The sequence below is a fragment of the Drosophila mojavensis genome, unplaced genomic scaffold, assembly GCF_018153725.1.
Source record: "Drosophila mojavensis isolate 15081-1352.22 unplaced genomic scaffold, ASM1815372v1 contig_136, whole genome shotgun sequence".
Classification (NCBI taxonomy): domain Eukaryota; kingdom Metazoa; phylum Arthropoda; class Insecta; order Diptera; family Drosophilidae; genus Drosophila; species Drosophila mojavensis.
The window spans coordinates 28,032,846-28,056,129 of NW_025318667.1; the positions used below are offsets into that span (position 1 = coordinate 28,032,846).

Sequence of the window (23,284 nt, forward strand, 5' to 3'; positions counted from 1 at the left end):
GCTTTAATACGAGCCAAACATGCTGGCCCATCTGCGGCAGGGACCGTTGCGCCTTGAGCTCTGCCCCAGCCCCTGCGCACACCCCTTTTGCTGATACACTCATGCCCTACTGGCCCAGGTTATTAAGCCTTAGCCATGAGATGTGAAGATGTTAGATATATATATATAGAATATATATATATATATATAGGCATTAGCTAAGTTTAGCTAAAAACAAAATTCGTTTATTAGATATGCAGATATTAGCCATGAGAAATCTGAAATTATATATAGACATACATTCACATCACATCAAGATGGGCCACATCTACATTTCTCTCGCCTTGGAGACACTTGCCAGCCGCAAGGGTATTCAGGGTTCGCTGCTCCACAGTTTGGGCTTCCCGCTTGTTTTCTTTTAATTTAAAGCCAGAAAGGCTCGCTGGAGCGTGCCAAAAGCAGACTCCGAGTCAGCATCGATTCCATTCGCAGCAGTAATCGTAATATCAATATGAAAGGCATTTCCAGGCAATGCGCAATGGCAACGATGATAATGTCTTGGCGTCACCGGCTAAGCACCAGAAATGGTGCTGACCTTAAGCTACTATCATAGAATATTACCTGCCTTAACAAAATTTACTGAACCTGCACTTGCCTGAGCTATGTAACTTCTATCCTGCAGAAATAAATTCGATTCCAAATCCAAAAATATGCTACACCAAATTTTGCTTTCTCTATGATTATTTACTGAACTGACATGCTGATAAATATTTTAGCTTCCGTCGTTAGCTTTTACAGACCTCTCTTCCAAATACCGATTGAGTTACCTAACTGACCTCAAAAGTCTATTTCGATTCGAACAAGGGTGCTCTAGTTGCGATGATCGACTATGAGATGCCCTGCACCCTTCGAAAAACTAATAATTCTTTACATTTTGTCTGCTCACACACACACACACGCATAAGCACGCGCTCTGCGTTGGACTATGGACTGGGATGAATCACTTTCCTTGTAGCTGAACTTTCATAATTAATCTTTCATAATATGATAATGATATTCATATGTATATATAGTAAAATCCGGTTATAAAGACTTACAGCGCTTACACCGTCCGTCCGGTTATTGGGACGAAAAGTCTATAGCGTCTTCCGTTTATATCAATAGTCCCTTGAACGCCATTATAGCCAGTCTCTACTGCACTTTCCATTCCACAATTCTCTAATTTTAACTTTATATACTGCCACGCCTCCTTCTGCATGTTACATACATTTCAACAGAACCATCATACCCTGCTTTCCCATTTTCAGTGGGTTCAGGGTATAAAAACTATAAAAGCCAAAAATTTGCCTGAGCTTAAAATTGATTTTCTTTGATTGGAGCAACTGGACTGAGCTTTTCCCCAGGTTCTTTAGCTTCTGCTCAGCAACTTTAAATAGATGCGATGCCCGAAATTCCTTACCTTAAAATTGATTTTTCCATCTCGACTCCACAGTGTTCGATGCAGTAAAGAGTGTAGCCGAATAGGATATCATGGAATTCCGACTGCCACCTACCTCCTTCCTCCCTCCTCCTGCCTCCTGCCTCCGCACTATTCATCAACAATGTTTGCCATTTTGTTTTTATTATTGTATCGCAAAGCCTTTAAAGTCCGGCCCAGGCGCCTATAGAAAATCTCTCTATAATAACAGTGGGTGTAGTCCGGGTTTATTATGTCCAATGTTTATTTTCGTCCCTTTCTGTAGAAAAGTTACGGCTGCCGCCTCCGCCGCCGCTGTTATTGTTATTGTTGTTGTTGTTGCTATTGTTATTATTGTTGTGCGGTAAAATGCACAATATAAGAGTCTTTGGGCTGGCGAGGTCTGAAGTCTGCATTAAAGCGCTCTTCGGCTTCAGTAGTGGGCACAGGACTCAAATGAAGTGAATTAAATTGCAGAGGAATTATAAAGACGATTGTGAATCAATTTCGTTTGAATGTCCATTCGAAACTTTCGATCGCCTAGCTGCGCCCCGGGGCAAACGCTGCGCTCTACTTGTGGCAAATTGCTCTCTGATTGCCGTTTCGAAGAACTTTGGCGAGCTCAGACCAAAGTCAGATGGCTCAATTGGATTTATGCCGCACAATGACAACCTGCTGCGCTCTAAATACAGTAATTCTCATGTTTTTCGTTCTCTTTGCAGGCGTGCGACTGGGCGAGGGCGCGGGCAGCAGCTCGATAGCCGCCTCGAATGCGCCCTGCCCCCCGGAAATGTTTCGCTGCAACAATGGCAAATGCATAACCTCGCACTGGGTCTGCAATTACCAGAAGGACTGTGACGATGGCGAGGATGAGATGCAGTCGTGTCGTAAGTAGACCCCCCGCACCCCCACTCCAATGGCAATTACCGCACTCTCAACTCTCTCTACTTCCTCCCGCCCCACTGCAGCGCCGCCCGAGTGCGAGGCGCCCCAGCTGAACTGCGGCCAATATGTCTTCAATAAGACGTACTGCATCCCCCAGCACTATCGCTGCGACATGATCGAGGACTGCGAGGACAAGTCGGACGAGGCGGAGTGCCGTAAGTAAACCGCATGCATATTTCAACAAATTGCCACACCCCCCTCCCACCACAGGCTGTGTGTCTTCTCCTTTTCAATGCAAATTTGTTGAGTCTGCAAATATTTGTGAGCATCGCTTGTGAGTGCAGCATCGGCTACACCTAAAACGTGTATTTCCAGCACACACACCCTTCACCCCCCCTCCCCCCCCCCCTTCCCCTGCTCCGGTCTCATCACGCTCCTTCACCTTCAGCAGCCCGATTAAATTTACAGTTCATTTCAGTTCAGTCGGGCTCAGAGTTTCGTTCGGTTCATGTGTGCGCGCCAACAATTTGCTTAGCAAAATGTTTACATTTTATTATACCAATTTTATTTATGCAAATTTTGCCAAATTCACACACACACACACGCACGCACCCGTACACCTACAGTTAGACCGCATTTTGTTGAAAGTTAGCTCTTGGCAATTGCAGAATCCCCCAAAAGTTGGCAAATTCCAAAGTTAAGTGTGTGTAACCAAGGTGCGCCACGCAAAGCAAAGCCAGGACCATTTGGTCCTGCTTATGCAGGGATAGAGCAGCGGGATCTACGGGGGGCTATAAGAGAGCAGCTTACACGGTGCCAGCAAATTTCTTATTTTATTTTATTTTATTTTATTTTATTTCCTCCTCTGTTAGATGTTGACTGCTCAAAATCAGCAATTTATGAATTCAATTTCAAATAAGCTTTTCAATGTAACTCAAACGAAGCTCCTTCCACGCAGCATTTCTCTTAATAGATTCCTGAGAATTCCTGCACCAAGCCGAGTTTTCCTCGACTGACTAATCGATTTGCTCACTGACATTCGTTCGTAAAGTAGTCAGGCTCCTCAATTTATCTCGAGAGCCATTTTGGTGTTTTAAGAGTATTGGAAATGAAATACACAGAAATCTATGAAACTGTAGAGTGTTGGAGTGCCCAACTGAGAAAATACCTGGAATCGCATGATGACCTAGTGATTTGAAATACTCTGGCGTATACACATACAAATGCGCATATACATGTGTATATTCACATACAGACATATACATACATGCACATACAGACATATACACACACATAGGTACCTACATTCACTTACATATAAATACATGTACATACATATACATACATATACGTATACACGCATATATATTCACATACGCATACATGTAGCCCTGAATGTTACGATGACATGCCTGGAAATTGAACTAGTGAGTCACTCGCAGCGAGCGCGAGCTTTGAGCTACTTATTCTGAGCCGTTTGTAGGAATAGGAAGACGAAGATTTAGACTAATCGCCGAAGAGAGCCGTACGACGTAAAAATGTTTGAACAGAAGACATAAAGTCGTCTGCAGACAGTCGATCGCCGGAGTCAGATCACGTTCATAATATGAATAATATGATATTATCATTTGAAAGTTAAATAGTTTAAATGGAACTAAAATCTATTGAAATACAATGAAATACAAGTTTGCAGGTTTATTATTATGAAAATAATCCATAATACATGATAATTATAACATCTCACATACATATATAAACATGCATTCACATGCATATGCATAGTGCGAATAAGCCCGAAATGTTAAGCAATATACAGTGTAGCTAAGTAATGCAGTTCTTGCACTCATTGCTACTATTCCTATCAAAGGTAAAGCTTCAATTTTTTATACTTGGCTCTATAAAATGGTGAAAAATATATTAATTCAATGGAATGTAGGTGGATTTTTCCTTATTAATTTCTTAATTTTAGTACATACTAACTAATCTATTAAAATGAGAGTTATCCAATCGTATAAGGTGTATTTATTTAACTAGAGCTGGAATACCATTTGCGTAGCCATTCTCTTCAAATGCTCAAAATATGCTAAAATGAAATATAATATTAAAATCTATAATAAAAGCGAATTAAGTTCTTCATCAAATCAATGTGCACGGAGTTAGCTCTATTTTCTCTCATTGAAAAGTTTTCATCAATGATTCAAAGCCCAATCTAATATTGCCCATCTCCAAAATAAAGTAAAATGATATACAGTAGAACCCGATAATTCGAAATGGCAAAGGGATCAGTTCTTGTTTCGATTTACACAGATTCATTCAATAGGATAGAATTCTTTCGATTTATCGCGATTTTCGATTTAGCGGGGTACGAATTAACGAGACTCGACTGTATTATACAAGCTATATATACATATTATACTTTGAATAGCAAATTGTTAGAAAAGATTCCACTTCCGCCCGTACATGTTTAATGCAGGTATTACGAATGGGAATGTAATGTGATTATTATTCGAATTGAATGCAGTCTTCAATTGATTTCATTTGGCTAATGCAGGCACAGACCGAGATAGTTTATGTATTTTACAGTTACCTTAACAGTTCACCTAATCTAGTAGGGATTCATACCCAGCTCTGCAACAACGCATTGCCCTTTTCCTTTTATACATCAATCACATTGTTGATATTCGATAGCTGCCGCTCCTCAGACGCAAATACTAATTGAGAGCTGCCCAATGGTTGCTTGGCTTGGAATATTTTGAAGATGTCTTGCTTGAGCGGGCTTTGGATTGGCCTTAACGTTTTAGAGGCTGCTCTAGCTGGACTCCATGCATCCTCATCCGAAGCTGGCAAGGAGATCCCAACTGCTCGGCCGACGGGCCAGAACATACGTACGGCACACTTTGATTAAAACTTTTGTCCTGGCACACACAGGCGGGGGCCACAGGGCGAGAGAGTCTGGGAAGCTGGCAGCTGGGTGGACGAGTCGTGGCGTGGGTGTGGGCAAAGGCCAGCTGCATTTATTGCTTGTTATTTAAGATTTATAAATTTAAATATCTTTGAGCGACCAACTCCTAAGTACTCCGTTGCCTTTACAACTTTGCTTAAGCTTTGACTGACGCTAGACAAACGCGCACAACTTTGTCCTCAATGTGCCAGTCTCTCCCTCTTCGCTCTCGCTCTGGCCCTCTCACTCATCCTTGTCCTCATCCTCGTCGTCCTCGTCGTCGTCGTCTTTCGAAACAGCTCTCTCATATTGCTCCTTGTTATAGTTGTTGCTGGCTCTGTTAGTGTTGTTGTTATTGTTTTGGCTGATGCAAGATGGCCAATTTGTCGGAAAGCAACGCTTCGCTCGCTCCGCACCCCCCGCCTCGCTACAGGCATTGACTGGCGCAAGATCAAGTTTAAATTTGGTTTTAATTTAATAAGATGCGAGCTAAACTCTGGCTCGGCGCGGATATCCTTTACTATTCTGCTCACCAAGGGTATATTCTGCACTGACAGTGCATCTAGATAGACGAATAGGAGTACATTGGCTCAGCATACATTGGAGTTGATCGATAGTTATTTATGTCAATTATCCAATAGAGCAAAAAGGTGCTCTTGTGCTTCCTAATGAATAGAAAAAAAAAAAAAAGACAATTATCTGAATATGTTTTGTTGTTGTATGTTCTCCATATGTATACAAATTATTCCAGATCGTCTCTACCTCTCTTTCCTTTATTATCACTCACCAATTCATTATCTTCTTTAGCCCATCTCTCTTACTCGTTTCCTCTGTTTTCACCCTTTACCTCTCCTACCGAAGATAAATAAATCTTCATCTTTCTTTTCCTCTTTCATTCTCATCCTCTTTTTCACTTGATCTTCCTCTCTTGTCATCTTCCTCATTCTCCTTCTTTCTCTATGAATTTGTTGCCTTCTGTCTCTCCCTATCAATCCTGTTCACAATCACACTCTTTTTCGCCCCTTTCAGTCAGCTCATTTATTTATCTCTCTCTTCCCTCTCTCTCTCTCTCTCTCTCTCTCTCTCTCTCTCTCTCTCTCTCTCTCTCTCTCTCTCTCTCTCTGAGTCTCTATATTGTTCATCCCTCTCTCTTAGATAGTATTTTTCACTATGTTCCTCATTCTTTTTGTCTCTCTCTCTATTACACTCTCTCATTCTCACTCTATGTCACTCTCACTCTCATCCTCCCTCTCTTTCTCTCACTCTCTTTCTCTCTCTCTCTCTTTCTATCTCTATCTTTGTTGCTCTCTCTCGCCCTCTCTCTATCTATATATATCTCTCTCCTGCCATTTCTCACTCCCTCAATTTAGTCTGTCTCTCTCTGTCTCTTTCAATCGTTTTTTCTCATGCCATTCATAGAGACATACAGGGTATGTGCTTACCGATCACTTAACAGTTCGCCTCAGACACTCTGTGCGTCTGTCTCTTACAATAATTTATCGCGCTTAAATGGCGACAAAATGTTCGCTCTTATTGCGTTCTCAACTTATTTATTTTGCGTACGTGTCAACGCGTCGTCTCTGAATGCCTTCCCCGTCTGCTAGTTGTCTGTCCTCGATTTCCATGCTGGTGTCAGGGGCTGATTTGTGTGTGTCTCTCTATGTGTTTGCGTGTGAATGTGAGTGTCTCTGCGCCTGTCTGTGTGTATCTTGATATGTGTTTGCTTTGCGGGTGTTTGTCTGCGTCTCCGTCACCCTTGGCATCGTCTTCATCTTCGCCTTCGCCTTTGCCATCGCCATCTCCGTTTCCATTTGCGAGCACCTTTGTTTATTTAATTTATGGCATATAAATATTAGAGCGAGCTTATTTCAACTATTTAATTACTTCAGGTGTGCGTTAAGTTGTTTGCTTTGCCCTGGAAATTAAACGTGAGCTTTTCCCACCGCTGCTTTGCATGCATCAGAGCCACCGCAACCTGAGGCTCTGAGGCTTTGAGGCTCCGGCAACTAATAGTTTTACAGCAGCTCTAAGCAGAGCATTAAAAGCAACAACAACAGCAGCAAGAATAAAACAGAAAAGAAGAGAAAAATCCTTTCGACGAGGTCACCCGGCCAGGAAGCAGCACCATTGAGTGTTTAATTAAATGTCCTTATGCAGACGTAGCCACTGTAGCCTGGCGTGGCTCGGTGGTGCGGCATAGATGGCTTGGCTGCTGTAAGTAGAGTAACTCGAGTAACGCGAGTGCTTTGCAGCTTTGCTGCTTTGGTGCTGCCACTGCTGTGTCTGTGGATGGCTCGAAAACAGCAATGGCTTCCATCCATGCCAACACCTGGCCTGGCCCTTAAGCCACCTGAGCGGAGGTGCGCTTCACAAAAGGAGAGACAGGCAAACTGCTTTTAATTGCAAACTGGGTTTGGCATCCAAATGCGCACAAGATGGTGAAGCGGAGGGGAGGAGGAGTAGGTGGAGTGGGTGGAGTGAGTGGGTGCGCCAACTAATGAGGCAGCTGCCCCACAAAATGAAAGAAGCGTAAAAAGTGCGTAAAAGCGGGCGCCCAGCAGTTACGCCCCGCCCCCACGTCCCCACGCCCCCTTAAAAGGTGAACAACAAAAATGATCAACTCGACTTGCTGTCCGTTAGCCAGAAGTGGGTACATTTGGCATTGCATCCACTACACTTTCACTAAACGTCTCCCTCTTGCTCTTCCTCCCCCTCTTGTTGCCCATTGCAAGCAAAGCTGTCGTAAACTGTCGTTGAACCCGGCGAAAGTTGGCAACAACTGACGTTTATTTGACTGCAGCTGTCAGGCCAGTTAGACGTGCAGAAAAGCTCTGAGCCATCTAGTCCAGCGGAGATGGACCTTAGACGAGTGGCTTGTCGGTTGGCTGGCTGTCTGGCTGGCTGGCTGTCTGGGTGGCTGGCTGTCTGGGTGGCTGCTTGGGTGGTGGGGCTGCAACTTGTCGCGCGTAATTACACAAGCCAATTCAACACACACACACACACACACATACACACACACACAGGGGCACTAATACACGCATGCGAATCACAACTTTTACACTGCGCGATTCGTTTGCTGCCTGCGATAGATGTTAATGCACACATCCAGAACAGACCCCTCCCTCCATCCTACCCCCTCTTCGGCCACGCCCCCCACTTACCAATTAGAAAGTGTTGCACGACATAGCGGGCCTCATGTCGTGACGTGAGGCAGGCAGGCCAATGGCAAGCAAAAGCCAGTGGCCACAGGCCACTTCAGGCTTCTCCACATTCCAGCCCCTAAACCCTGCCCTTACCACCGTGTCCGCCCCGCTGGCCATCGCTCCTCACAGTGTTTATAAAGTGCCAACAACAGCGCCGCCCTCGCAGCCAGTTAAAGTTTTGTGCTCAACTTTCTGCGCACTGCACAAAATGTGAAAAATGAAGCAGCAGTCGAGCGGCGCCCCAAAACCCAGTGGCATGCAGCAGCGAGCAGTTAACGGCCTGGCAGCCCACAGCCCACAGCCCACAACCCACAGCTCACAGTCGATAGTCGACAGTCCGCAGCCCACAGCGCAACATTCAGCATTCAGCATTCAACATTTTTATGACCTTGCACAAAAGTTGCAGTCAAGCGTCCAACCGTCCAACCGTCCAACCGCCCAGCCGTCCAGCCAGCCACCCACTCGTTTGTCATTATGATTTGTTTTTAATGTAATGCAACAGCAGCGAAAGCGAATTTGCAACAAATTGTGCGCGTTAATCTTGTCAATGGCCAAGTGCGAGCCAGCCAGCTGCAACTGCAACTTTAACTTCTGGCTCAGCTGCAACTGCAACTGCAGCAGGAGTAGGGGCAGCAGCAGGAGTAGGGGCAGCAGCAGGAGTAGGGGCCGCAGCCCTTGTTGCTGTGCAAGTGCCTTGCCACTTTGAATGTTGCAAGCCAGGCAGCTTAGCGCTAAAGTGCGTGACACATTCTTCATGCCTTCGCTACGAGAGTATTCCAAATTTATCACGAATCCTGCGACACTGAGCCATGTAGACATGAGAGTGTCAGGCCAGGCCTGGCCACCTGAATCTGTCTGTGCGGCTTAGTGTTATTCCCCAGAGCGCAGTCTGGCGGCGATACGCGTAATAATGCTCGTAATGATAATGAGATTGATGATTATGATTGTTACAATTCCGATTATGGCACATGAATTATAATTGTTTGGGGGTACGAAAGGCCGCTAAGACTACTTCTTCATTGGAATCATAATAATAGAAGTCATAATAATATAAATTTGCAATGATAAAACTGATAATAATAGTAATAATAATAATAATAATAATAATAATAATAATAATAATAATAATAATAATAATAATAATAATAATAATAATAATAATAATAATAATAATAATAATAATAATAATAATAATAATAATAATAATAATAATAACAATAATAAAAAAAAATAATAATAATAATAACAATAATAAAAAAATAATAATAATGATAGTAATAATAATAATAATAATAATAATTATAATAATAACGATAATAACGGAATAATTAATTATAATGAAATAATCTGATAATAATAAAAATAAAAGTAGTCAAAGTAATATTGATATTAATAATTGCAATGATAATAATAACATTGTCTAATATGAAAATCAAAATAATTATTGTCATAAAGAATTGCAATGACAATACTAACGAAAATATGCAAAATATTTTCTCGAATCTGCTCAAAATCCAAATAATAAAAATATATAAATAATTGCAATGATAACAATGCCAATAGTAAAAAAAAATAATATTAATGATATTACTGAAAATACTATTTAAAATACTAAATACATTAAAATACTAATTATAATCATCGCTGTTTATATGTCACCCCCTAGTCAACTACGCCCCACACTAAGAGTCCGGTAATCTTCCTCCAGCTCAATTAGATGCTCCAACAAAAGTTTCAGCCTCATTAACGCCCATTTGAATTTCATTCAGTAACAATATTGAGTTGCATCAGTCATCGCCGCCTGCAGGGCGGAAGGGTATGCGATGATCTTCAAATTTGTAACAAAGCCAGCTGCTGTATCTTGTTTATGATTACTCACCACTCCACAGATGCTTGAGCTCATTCCGGGCAGCGGGTCTGCGTCGCAGTTTGTCTCAGCTTTAGCCTCTATAAAGTTGGACTAGGCGTTCGCATTGTCAATAGAGGTGAAGAGAGGGCGGGGGCGGCTGGCTGCAGATAGGCATGCCATTGGTAGGGGTGAACAGGGTGAACAGTAACGACTACAGGAATCGTGGCTACCTGCACACACACACACACACACACATTTTATTGTTGTGCTACAAAAGTTTGTGCTGCCGGGGAATATTTATACAACTTGGCTTGTTTAACTTGCACTAATTAAGTTTGCTCTGCTACACTTGGCTACCCCAGTACGCCGTTAATGTGAAGCAGCAGCAGCAGCAGCAGCAGCTACAACAACAACGACAACTCAGTGTAACAACAGGAATAACAGAAGCAACAGCAGTCAAGACGGACTCTTTTATGACTGCCGGATGGCGGTAGGTGGAAAAAAAACCTTTGGAAACTTTATTATGCCTACACCGAAAGTAACTCGAAAGTGGCATAGATCATCATGTACCGCGCACTATCTCTCTCTATCTCTCCATCTCCATCTCTGTCTCTATCGCTGTTGTTGTCTGGGATGGCAAGACGTTTAATTCGGGCGGCACATGGCGCATTATCTGAGCATTCCCATTTAAGCCAGAGCCCGAATCAAGCGGCTATAATTTTGCCACAACTTTCGCTGAGCTGAGCTGAGCTATGGCCACCTCTTTCTTGTAGCCAGCTTGATGGACTATGCCGCCGGCCGTGCCCCGCTGGCCCGCTGCTCCGCCCGGCCGGGCCCAGAGCGCTGCAACCAACTACTCGATAATTTATAGCACTTTGCCTGCCAACTCACAGCTGAAGTGCGCAACCCGAGTACAGTGAGCACTCGCTGCAAATTATTTCTAAAGATGCAGCGAATCTTAAATTATCAACTTGAAGAACGACGCCTAGTTGCTGAGCTGTCAACTCAAGTTGGGCTCATGGGAAGGCGCATAGAAAAACGAGATTAATCGATATCTGCGCCCGGATATTGAATTGTGTCTAAGACAAAGGCATTTGTGTCTCACGGCGAACCACTGTGCGGCAGGAGTCTGTGCGAGCTAGAAGCGGGCGGGCCGACTCTGACTAAGACAGAAGTAGACCGACCGACGAGAGGGAAGCAAGGGGGGGATAGTAACGCCCGGCGTATCTACAGCTGTGTGCATTACGTATACGCCATGCGTGCCCAACCGTTGTCCATGTCTTTATGTGTGTGTGTGTGTGGATACATGCCACTGACAGGGGTCGGTCGGTCGGTCGGTCAGCCGCTCTGGCTCCATGTTGCCAACCAACGAGCGGACGGCAGACAACGCCACATCGCTCGATGTCTGGCATCAAAATTTAATGTCTTTGGCAGCAATAGTTGAGCGCATGTATTTTGCAGGCATTTTTAAGCTCCCAAACGCCTGTGGTGTGCGGAATCCACTCCCTGGCGGTCTTCACACACTCCTCCACAGCTGTCTGTGTGTGTGTGTGTTGTTTGAACAATAGCAATGAATGGAGGCATCAGGCCAAGCGCGTCCATTCTGCAAAACTTGCCCCAGGGCAGGGGCCGGAGAAGGGGCAGCAGAACGGGCAGGGGCTCAAGCACCAGCACGGGCACGGGCACGGGTCTTAGCTCCGTCCGGCCGCCTGCTGTGCAGCCATTTTCTCGGATCTGAGCTAAATTATTGCCCAATAGCCGCCCGAAGGCAGCGGAACAAGCTGGTCACACGCTTAATTGGCAGGCTCGTCTTTGAAGTGGACAACTGCCAACTGCCGTTTGTCGAGCGTGTTGACATAATGTAAATTTGATTAATTTGCCGTTTGCTGCCTCACACACACCCACACACACGCACACACACAGCTAAGCAGGCTGCCTACGCAAACGGAATCCCATTACCCGCAAAGCAGACTTCACACTGTGTACGGGTCCAATAACAACAATCAACGTCAATATCACACCTCTGGGCCAGTCGCATGTGTATGTGTGTGCGTGGGTGTGTGTGTGCGTGTCTACATGTCAGATGAAGGCTAGTTGCTCTATAATTAAGTGTAGTGACAGGGACACATCCCAATCACCTCAACTGGCTACCACCCAACCACCCAACCACCCAACCACCCAGCCCCCCAACCATACAGCCAATTAATTTATGTGTCTGCTTGGAACTAACTGCAAGACAAGGACAACAAAAATCAGCCTCAGCTGTAGCAGGCACTGAAATACAGTGGAAGAAATTTACATTTCAAACTTTACATTCGAACTCAAAGTTCAAGGCTTTTAAGTTCCATAACTATGTGTTCCGGAAAATATGTATTCGGTTTTGCTGTTGTCGGAAAGTTTTGAAAGGCTCTAGTAATAAAACACCAGTTAATTCACTCCCATGCAATTACATATTTGAAAATGCGAAATCCGGGCAAAATGTTAAAAGTATGTAACAGGCAGAAGAAGGCGTGGCTGATGCCATACAGAAAATATCTTCTTCATCAGGGTGACGAGCTGAGTCAACTTTGCCGTGTCCGTCCGTCTGTCATGTTTAAACGCGTCGATCTCAGAAGATATATGATATAGTAATACAATTAGGACAAGAGGCTCAATATTTTTAATATACATAGATTCCTGTATATCTTATTGAATTACGATTATAATTCACCATTATATCTCTAAAAGTTAAAATTTTCATTTTTTCCTAATTTTGAAAGTGTTGGAGATCATCCAGTACATATATGTACATACACACATTTGAACGAGCATACATATTCATATATTTTAATTTCATATTTATGAAAAGAATAATAGAAAATATTAAATAAGACTATTCACAATATTTCCACATTTCATTTAGTATTTAGTTTTTTATCAAATACACAAAAATCCAAAATATTTGTATACATATTTTTTGTCAACGTAAGCCTCAATTGAGCCCATAGTTTGAGTAAATACCGAATGAAAAGGGCTTAGCAGATCTCGAAATTGTGCTACAATTCGATTTGCTTTGTTAAGAGCGTCGAGTGTTTTTGTTGTTCTTTTGAGCAGTATTTAAAGCGAAAGCCCGGCTTTGTTGCAGCCAGTATTTGCCCTGATTCTATGGCAGTCGAATTCGTTTCATTTCCCCTCGTTTCGTTTCGTTCCGTTTCTCACAGCCTATCGCAAGTGCCTGCATACGGACGTGTTTTGCAATGCGCCTGTTGGGTCAGCTCCGGCGGAGGGCAGCCGCTTGACCGGACCATGTGTGCCCAAGGAGAAGCGCTGCAACGGCTCTACTGGACTGTCGAACCGGACGCGACGAGGAGGGCTGCAGCGGCGTCCCCTGTCGCCTGGATCAGTTTCGGTGCGCCAACGGGCAGAAGTGCATTGACGCGGCGCTGAAGTGCAACCATCGCAACGACTGCGACGACAACTCGGACGAGCAGGGCTGCAGTGAGTATACAAGGCGGGCGGAGAGTGCCTAACATTCGTCGGTCGGTCACAACTGCCACCTTCACAATTGCCTCCTTTGCAGACTTCCCCCCTTGCCACCATGCGCAATTCCGCTGCACGAACGCGCTGTGCATCCCGTACAACTTCCACTGCGACGGCTACAACGACTGCGCCGACGAAAGCGACGAGGCGAACTGCACGGCCATCGCCTGTCCCGACAACAAGTTCCTGTGCCCACGCGGCGGCCTCAACGGTGCACCCAAGTGTATACTCAAATCGCAGCTGTGCGACGGCAAGCGCGACTGCGAGGATGGCAGCGATGAGGAAACGGCATGCTGTAAGTATTCCCAATTCCCACTAACCCCACATGGACTTACCCTACACCCATTTACCCCACGCCCTTTAACCCCATGCCCTTTAAAGCACCCACCCACAAACCCTACGTTTTGTAACCCCTTGCCCACTTACCCCACATCTGTTTACCCACCTTTTTACCCAAAACCGACTTACCCCACACCCATTTACCCCATATCCTTCAACCCCACACCCCTTAAGCCCACACCGACTTACCCCACATCCACTTACCCCACACCCACTTACCCCACATCCACTTATCCCGTTATTGACAAAAATAATATCCTTGCAGCCATCGACTCCTGCCCAGCGCTCAGCTGCGAGTTCAAGTGCGGCCCCTCGCTGACCGGCGGCGTCTGCTACTGCCGACAGGGCCAGAGCCTGGCGCCAGACAACCGCACCTGCATCGACTTGGACGAGTGCGCCGAGTGGGGCCACTGCGACCAGCTGTGCACGAACACGCCCGGCAGCTACACCTGCCAGTGCGCCCAGGGCTACATGCTCATCAATTCGTCCAAGTGCATTGCCCCGGATGCGAACAACCTGCAGCTGATCTTCGCCCACGATCGCGCCATCATGCGCATGAACGCGCACGACAGCGAGCCCAAGGTGGTGGCCAATGCCACCGCCGCCGCGGGCGTCGCCTTCCACTATGCCCGCAACACACTCTACTGGTCGGACATCAAGACGCGCAAGGTGCAGTCGCTGCCACTGGATGCGCTGAACAGCGCAGTGGCGCCTCTGGACCAAACGCTGCCCGGCACCTGGGCGCCCGTGGCCCTGGCCGTGGACTGGGTGGGCGACAAGATTTACGTGGCCGACCTGGTGGGCCAGAAGATCGACGTCTTTGAGCTGAGCGGCCACTGGCATGCCGTGGTGCTCGGCTCCAACCTCACCAGCCCCGCCGACCTGGCGCTGGACCCCACCGCTGGCCTCATGTTTGTCGCCGACGGCGGCCAGGTGCTGCGCGCCCACATGGACGGCACGCACGCCCGCTCCATCGTCTCGGAGGCGGCCTACAAGGCGAGCGGCGTCACCGTCGACATCATTGGCAAGCGCGTCTTCTGGTGCGACTCCCTGCTGGACTACATCGAGTCGGTCGACTACGAGGGCGCCCAGCGCGTCATGGTGCTGCGCGGCCAGAACGTGCCCAGCCCCTCGCGGCTGGCGCTGTTCGAGAACCGCATCTACTGGACGGACGCCACCAAGAAGGGCATCATGTCCGTCGACAAGTTCGAGGGGCCCAGCTCCATCCAGGTGACCTACAAGGCCAAGGACATACACGAGCCGAAGGGCATTATTGCCGTGCACGCGCTCAGCCAGCCGCACGTCTCGAATCCCTGCGGCAACAACAACGGCGGCTGCAACCACATGTGCATCGTCACGGCCGTGAAGGGCGCTCCGACGGGCCTGGGCTTCCGCTGCGCCTGCCACACGGGCTATCAGCTGCAGACGGATCTGAAGAACTGCAAGCTCGTCCGCGAGTTCCTCATGTACTCGCAGCAGCGCTTCATCAAGGGCAAGGTCCTGGAGCCCGTCATCGAGGGCTTCAGCGATGCCATCCTGCCGGTGGTCTCCCGCCGCGCCCGCTTCGTTGGGCTCGACTTTGATGCGCGCGACGAGTTCATTTACTACTCGGACGTGCTGCAGGACGTCATCTATCGCGTGCACCGCAATGGCACGGGTCGAGAGATCGTGCTGGCCTCGCAGAATGAAGGCGTCGAGGGCCTGGCAGTGGACTGGGCGTCCAAGAACCTCTACTACATCGACTCGCGCAAGGGCACCCTCAATGTGCTCTCCACGCGAAACGTTACCCACCGACGCACTCTGCTAAAGAACCTGAAGCGCCCTCGCGCCATTGTCGTCCACCCGAATCGCGGCTACATCTTCTTCTCGGAGTGGGATCGGCCCGCCAACATTACGCGCGCGAATACCGACGGCAGCGGTCTATTGGTGTTCCGCAACGTGACCCTGGGCTGGCCCAACGGTCTGTCCATTGACTTCAAGGAGGACCGTGTGTATTGGTGCGACGCTCTGCTGGACCATGTGCAGCACGCCAATCTGGACGGCACCGACATCAAAACCGTCAACTCACGCCTGGTGCGCCATCCCTTCTCCATTGTGATCCACAACGACTGGATGTACATCACGGACTGGCGCCTGGACGCAATCATTCGACTGCACAAGCTCACCGGCGAGCAGGAGGAGATGATGGTGCGCGAGCCGCAAACCAACCGACTCTACGGCGTCAAGGTTTACAGCCGCGAGGTGCAACAAATCTCCGAGACCCAACCCTGTCATCTGAACAACGGCGGCTGCCAGAAGATATGCTTTGCCATTCCCATATCACAGAACGATTCTACGGCCGTGCCAGGTCGTCTGCAATCGCGCTGCTCCTGTCCATACGGCGAGCGCCTGGCTGAGGATCAAGTCAACTGCATTCCCGATCCCAGCGCCGAGCCCCCGGTCCAGCCCTGCCCCAATCTGTGGGACTTTACCTGCAACAATCAACGCTGCATACCCAAGTCCTGGCTCTGCGATGGCGACGACGACTGCTTGGATAACAGCGACGAGGAGCAAAACTGCACAAGTAAGTAGCTATTGGGGTAATGCCTCCTCTGAGAGGACATTTCTGATGAAAAGTTGGTTAGCAAATGCATATATAGCGCACTCCTCATCTTCTCAGTTCATAATACTATAATAATTACTATATCATTCGCAACTTCTGCAACTTGGTTTGTCTTAGACTCTAAGGTATTGCACTGAAATTATCATTCTAACGAAATTACTCATCATGATAGCAACCCTATTTCAAATGTGATCAACATATACGAACAAGCTCAAATTTCTCCTCATTATTGCTATAGAGTGGTTGATGAGTATCATATGTCGTGCTTCAAATTAAGTTAAATGGAAATGTCTCTAGCATTAAAAGTGTGTGTAGAGTTCTTTATTAGTATCATAAGTCGGGGGTAGCAACAGTTTGTGCAACTAGCTAGGCTGATGGGGCACAGTGCTTCAATAAAGTCGACTAAATGAATGCTTTCTACTTTTGCACAGAACCCACCTGTGGCTCGAATGAGTTCCAGTGCAAGTCAGGGCGCTGCATTCCGCTGAACTTCCGCTGCGATCAGGAGAACGACTGTGGCGACAATTCGGATGAGCTGGACTGCGGCAACGTGACCTGCGCCACATCGCAGTTCGCCTGCGCGAACGGACGCTGCATACCCAGCATGTGGAAGTGCGACAGCGAGAACGATTGCGGCGACAGCAGTGACGAGGGCGACTTTTGTGCGGAGAAGACCTGCGCCTACTTCCAGTTCACCTGCCCGCGAACGGGGCACTGCATACCGCAGAGCTGGGTGTGTGACGGCGACGACGACTGCTTTGACAAGCAGGACGAAAAGGACTGCCCGCCGATAAGCTGCCTGGCCAACCAGTTCAAGTGCGCGGACCTGCGCCAGTGCGTGGAGGAGTCGTACAAGTGCGACGGCATACCCGACTGCAACGATGGCAGCGACGAGCTGGGCTGCCCCTCGATGGGGCCCAACCAGTGCAACGTGGAGAAGCAGTTCCGCTGCAAGTCGAGCGGCGCCTGCATACCCATTGCGTGGCACTGCGACGGCACCTACGACTGCCCGGACAACTCGGACGAGGAGGACTGCGGGCAGATAACGTGCGCCCAGAACTTCTTCAAGTGCAACAACACCAACTGCGTGTTCAAGGCGTATATCTGCGATGGCAAGGACGACTGCGGCGACAACTCGGACGAGGGCACAGAGCACGCCTGCGTGCCGCCGCCCTTCAAGTGCCCCCACGGCCAGTGGCAGTGTCCGGGTGTGACGGAGCGCTGCGTGAACATCACTTCCGTGTGCGATGATACGCCCGACTGTCCCAACGGGGCCGATGAGGGCGAGGGCTGTGACCTGGCCGAATGCGAGCATCAGTCGGGCCAGTGCTCGACATTGTGCCAGAAGACGCCCAACGGAGCGCTCTGCGTGTGCCCGCCCGGCTCAGAGATCGGCCCAGACGGATTCACCTGCGTGGACACCAACGAGTGCGATCCACCCGGACTCTGCTCTCAGCAGTGCACGAATACAAAGGGCTCGTACTTCTGCTCCTGTACCCAGGGCTACGTGCTAGGACCCAACAAGCACACCTGCAAGGCAGTGAATCACACAGCTGCTTTCCTGATCATATCCAACCGGCACTCCATATTGGTTGCCGACCTGAAGGAGCAGGGCTTGGAGCGCGTGCCCATTATCGTTGAGAATGTAGTGGCCACCGCCTCGAACATGCACACCGGCACCATTTTCTGGAGCGACATGAAGCTGAAGAAGATATCGCGACTTGATCACGGCATGGAGCCACAGGAGATCATCACCACCGGCTTGGACTTAGTTGAGGGCTTGGCCTACGACTGGATTGCCCAGAATCTCTACTGGCTGGACAGCAAGCTGAACACCATCGAGGTTTCCGCAGAGAATGGCTCCAACCGCTTGGTGCTTGTGCGGGAGAGCATCACCCAGCCGCGTGGCATGTGCATTGACCCCAGTCCCGATGCGCGCTTCATTTTCTGGACCGACTGGGGCGAGAACCCGCGCGTCGAACGCATCGGCATGGACGGCACCATGCGCAAGACAATTATAAATACGAAGATCTACTGGCCCAACGGCCTGACCCTGGACATTGCAACGAAGCGCGTCTACTTTGCCGACTCCAAGCTGGACTTCATTGACTTCTGCTACTACAATGGCACGGGTCGGCAACAGGTACTGGCCAGCAGCCACTACCTGCTGCATCCCCACTCGCTCTCCTTGTTCGAGGACACGCTCTACTGGACGGACCGGCAGCTGAACCGTGTGCTGTCGGCCAATAAGTTCCGCGGCAAGAACCAAACTGTCGTCTCGCACCTGATCAGCCAGCCGCTCTCCATACACGTGCATCACGCCTCTCTACAGCCGATGTTCCCGAATCCATGTGCCCAAGCCCGATGCCAGCATCTGTGTCTGCTCAGTCCGAGCACGCAAGAGGGCTACTCCTGCAAGTGCAAGCCGGGCTTCAGGCTGCACAGTGAGGGTCGCTGCATCGAGGAGGAGAATCCCTACCTGATGGTTGTCAAGGGCACTCAAATTGTTGATCTGCCGCTGAATGGAGGAGATGCGCGTGCCGGCGCCTTGGCGCCCGTCATTGGCATCGAGAGCAGCACCGGGCTGGACTTTGACCGCAAGGGCGAAACCCTATACTGGGTGCAGGGCCGAGAGGACGATGACGAGAACTGCACCATTTACACGACACCGTACGGCGGTGGCAACAAGACGCTCTTCCTGGGCGTGGAAAATGGCATTGTGGGCGCGCCCTACACCATCGCCTTCGACTGGCTGGGCCGCAACCTCTACATTGGCAATCGCGTGGCTAGCAATATCGAGGCAGTTCGCGTGGACGGCAAGCAGAAGTACCGCACCGTGATTCTGGCCAACAATGGCAGCGAGAACTCCGTGTCGAAGCCAAAGCAACTGGTGCTGGACCCAAGCGAGGGCAAGCTGTTCTGGATAGACGAGGGCGTACTCGAGATCAAAATTGCTCGCGTCGACATGAACGGCCAGGACGCACGAGTGCTGCGCAAGGACCTCAAGCATCCGGAGAGCATAACCCTGGACACCGACAAGAAGATGATATACTACAGCACCAGCTCGACGGCCTCGATCTGCGCGATGGACTACAATGGCGATCAGCACCGAGTCATACTCGACGAGAAGCACGCCATTTCGCGCGTACGCAGCCTGGGCGTACTGGACCACCGTCTATACTACCTGGATCCAACCTACGAGAAGATTGTGCGCGTCGATCTGCCGAACGGCAACAATCCCAAGACGATTGTGGACAACGAGCCCGAGCTGCGCAGCATGATGATCTACAAGAAGCGCTCATTCATGCAGCATCCCTGCCAAACCGCGAACGGCGGCTGCAAACAGCTCTGCATACCAGGTCCATCTGCAACGAGGACCTGCGCCTGTGGCATTGGCTATCGCAAGGAGAACGAGATCAACTGTGTGGCCTACAAGACATTTGCTGTCGTCTCGCAGGTGGACATGATACGCGGCTACAGCCTGGAAAGCAGCTCCGAGGCCATGGTGCCAATCAGCGGGCCCGGCCACTACATCCGTCACGTGGACATTCTGTTCCGTGATCAGTGGATCTACTGGGCCGAGTTCCATCGCGGCTACTGGAACGGCATATTCCGTTCGCGGCCCAACGGCACCGACCTGCAGCACGTGATCAAGGATGGCATTGGCAGCAACGGCATCCACGGCCTAACCATTGACTGGGTGGCTGGCAATATGTACTTCGCGAACGTGTATCCGCACGAGAACTACGTGGAGGTATGCTGGCTGGACGGAACCAATCGCAAGGTGCTCGTCAAAAAGACTAACGATGCACCGCGCGAGCTGGCCGTGAATCCCATCAAGCGCCTGCTGTACTGGATCGATCACGGACAGCATCCGCGTATTGGCAAGGCTCTGCTGGACGGCAGTGACTGGATCCCACTGGTCACCTCGGGCATTTCGCAGCCGCGCGACTTGACCATCGACATGCAAACGCACGATGTCTACTGGGTGGACTCCAAGCTGGATACGATTCAGAAGATATCGTACAATGGCGTCAATGCCAAGGTGATACGCCGAGACCTACCCAATCCGGTGGGCATTGCCATTTATCTGAACGATGTGTACTGGGTGGATGGCAATCTCAATTCGGTCTTTAAGGCCTCCAAGCTGTACGGCAACAACAGCGAGGTCACCCCAGTGCGCACCAACTTGGAGAAACTAACCGACATTGCGATCTACGACATCAACAACCAGCCGACCGACGACAACAATCCGTGCGCCAAGCTCGGCAACGGCGGCTGTCACCAGCTCTGCTTCAGCTTCCCCCAGGAGCCCTCGAATCGCAACTATCGCTGCGACTGCGCCACAGGCAAACTGTCGGCTGACGGTCGCAAGTGCGAGACGGTGAATGAGTATTTGGTGTTCGCTACGCGCACCGAGATCCGCGCCGTCAACTTGGATCCGCACTCGACCGAGGTGCCGTTCACCCCATTGACCAATCTGACCAATGTGGTGGGCCTGGACTTTGACTTCGCCGACAACCACATGCTGTTCACCCAGATCCGACCCTGGGCCAAGATCGCCTACACCTCGGCGAACAAGCCGAGCCACAGCGACATCAATGTGGTGCTCAGCAAGGGCATCAATCCGGAGGGCATTGCCTATGACTGGACCCAGAACAAGATCTACTGGACTGACAGCTCCAACAACTCCATCTACGCCATGAATCTGCTCGGTACCGAGCCAGTCATGATTGCGCGCGTTGAGCGCCCGCGTGCAATTGTCTTGGATCCATGCAACGGAACGCTCTTCTTTACGGACTGGGGTCGCTACAGTACCTCCGGCAAGATCTTCCGCACGACAATGGCGGGCTCCTTGAAGCGCGCCATTGTGGACAAGGAACTGTCGCAGCCGAGTGGCCTGGCCATTGACTACGACGACCGCAAGCTCTACTGGACGGATGCGGTGCGCGAGAAGATCGAGCGAGCTGATCTGGACGGACGCAACAGAGAGTTACTGGTGGCCGCGACAATTTATCCATTCGCCATCACGGTTTTCCGGGACTACATCTACTGGACGGATCTGCAGCTGCGTGGCGTCTATCGTGCCGAGAAGCATACAGGTGCCAATATGGTTGAGATGGTCAAGCGGCTGGAGGATTCGCCCCGTGACATCCGCATATTCAGTGCCGATCGGCAGAAGTGCAACGTCAATCCGTGCAATATCAACAACGGCGGCTGTGCGCAAAGCTGTCATCCGGCCCCGAACGGCAAGGCCGAGTGCAAATGCGATGACAACTCCAAGGTGGTCAACGAGGGACGCATGTGCGCACCCAGGAACAATACGTGCGAGGCCAGCAAGTTCTACTGCAAGAACGGCAAGTGCATTTCGCGCATGTGGTCCTGCGATGGGGACGATGACTGCGGCGATAGCTCCGACGAGGATCCCAACTACTGTGCGTATCACTCGTGCTCGCCCAACGAATTCCGGTGCAACAACGGCCGCTGCATCTTCAAGTCCTGGAAGTGCGATCACGAGAACGATTGCAAGGACGGCTCTGACGAGATTGGATGCACCTATCCACCCTGTGTGGATGGCGAATTCACCTGTGCCAACGGACGCTGCATTCCGCAGGCGCAGGTCTGCAATGGCGTCAACGACTGCAAGGACAACGCCACCTCCGATGAGACGCACGAGCGCTGCCCCATGAACACCACCTGCCCGCACAACCACCTCAAGTGCGAGAAGACGAACATCTGCGTGGAGCCCTACTGGCTGTGCGACGGCGACAACGACTGCGGCGACAACTCCGACGAGGATCCGCTGCACTGCGGCCAGCGCACATGTCCGTCGAACAGTTTCCGCTGTCCCAACCATCGCTGCATTCCAGCCACTTGGTACTGCGACGGTGACGACGATTGCGGCGATGGCGCCGACGAGCCCCCAGACTACTGCAAGTCCGAGGGACGCACCTGCTTTGGCGATCTTTTCACCTGCGACAATGGCAACTGCATACCGCGCATCTACATCTGTGATGGGGACAACGATTGCCTGGACAACAGTGACGAGGACAACAGGCACCAGTGCAGTAAGTCATCCAAATGCTTTAAGACATTTCAGCGCAGTGGGCTCAGCTCGACATGTATGACTATCAGGAGTAGACTTAACATGATTCCTCTGCTTGCCTATCCGTAGCAGGACTGACCAGGAATCGAGTTAACCCTATTCCTCGGTCTGTCTGCTTATCCGTGCGTATAAGGAATGATCTGGCAATGATTTATTCCCATATCTTTATTGACGCAGGAATGTATTTATCCCTGATTATCTGTATGTTCATCGAACCTGGACTGATAGGTTCTATCTAACAAGAATGTCTATCCGTAACAAGAATGATTAGTAATCGGTTTATCCCTATTACTCGGTCTGTCTGCTCGACTTTCCTTAACTGGTCCAATCCGAACTCAATTTATTTCAGGTTGTCTGTGTGTTGTTCGTCCGTTTGTAGCGGAGATAATCAGGAATAGATTTACC

The 23,284-nt window shown here is 49.4% G+C and overlaps 1 protein-coding gene across 1 annotated transcript in view; it reads left to right on the forward strand.

Annotated features, from left to right (window-relative positions):
• The window catches only part of LOC6584871 (low-density lipoprotein receptor-related protein 2), a 139,575-nt gene that overhangs the window by 109,085 nt on the left and 7,206 nt on the right, over positions 1–23,284 (forward strand). The window contains 7 exon segments of the mRNA XM_044011552.1: positions 2,158–2,322; positions 2,404–2,535; positions 13,514–13,629; positions 13,631–13,790; positions 13,873–14,127; positions 14,437–16,734; positions 17,205–22,841. Of these exon segments, the coding sequence (XP_043867487.1) occupies positions 2,158–2,322; positions 2,404–2,535; positions 13,514–13,629; positions 13,631–13,790; positions 13,873–14,127; positions 14,437–16,734; positions 17,205–22,841 (8,763 nt within the window).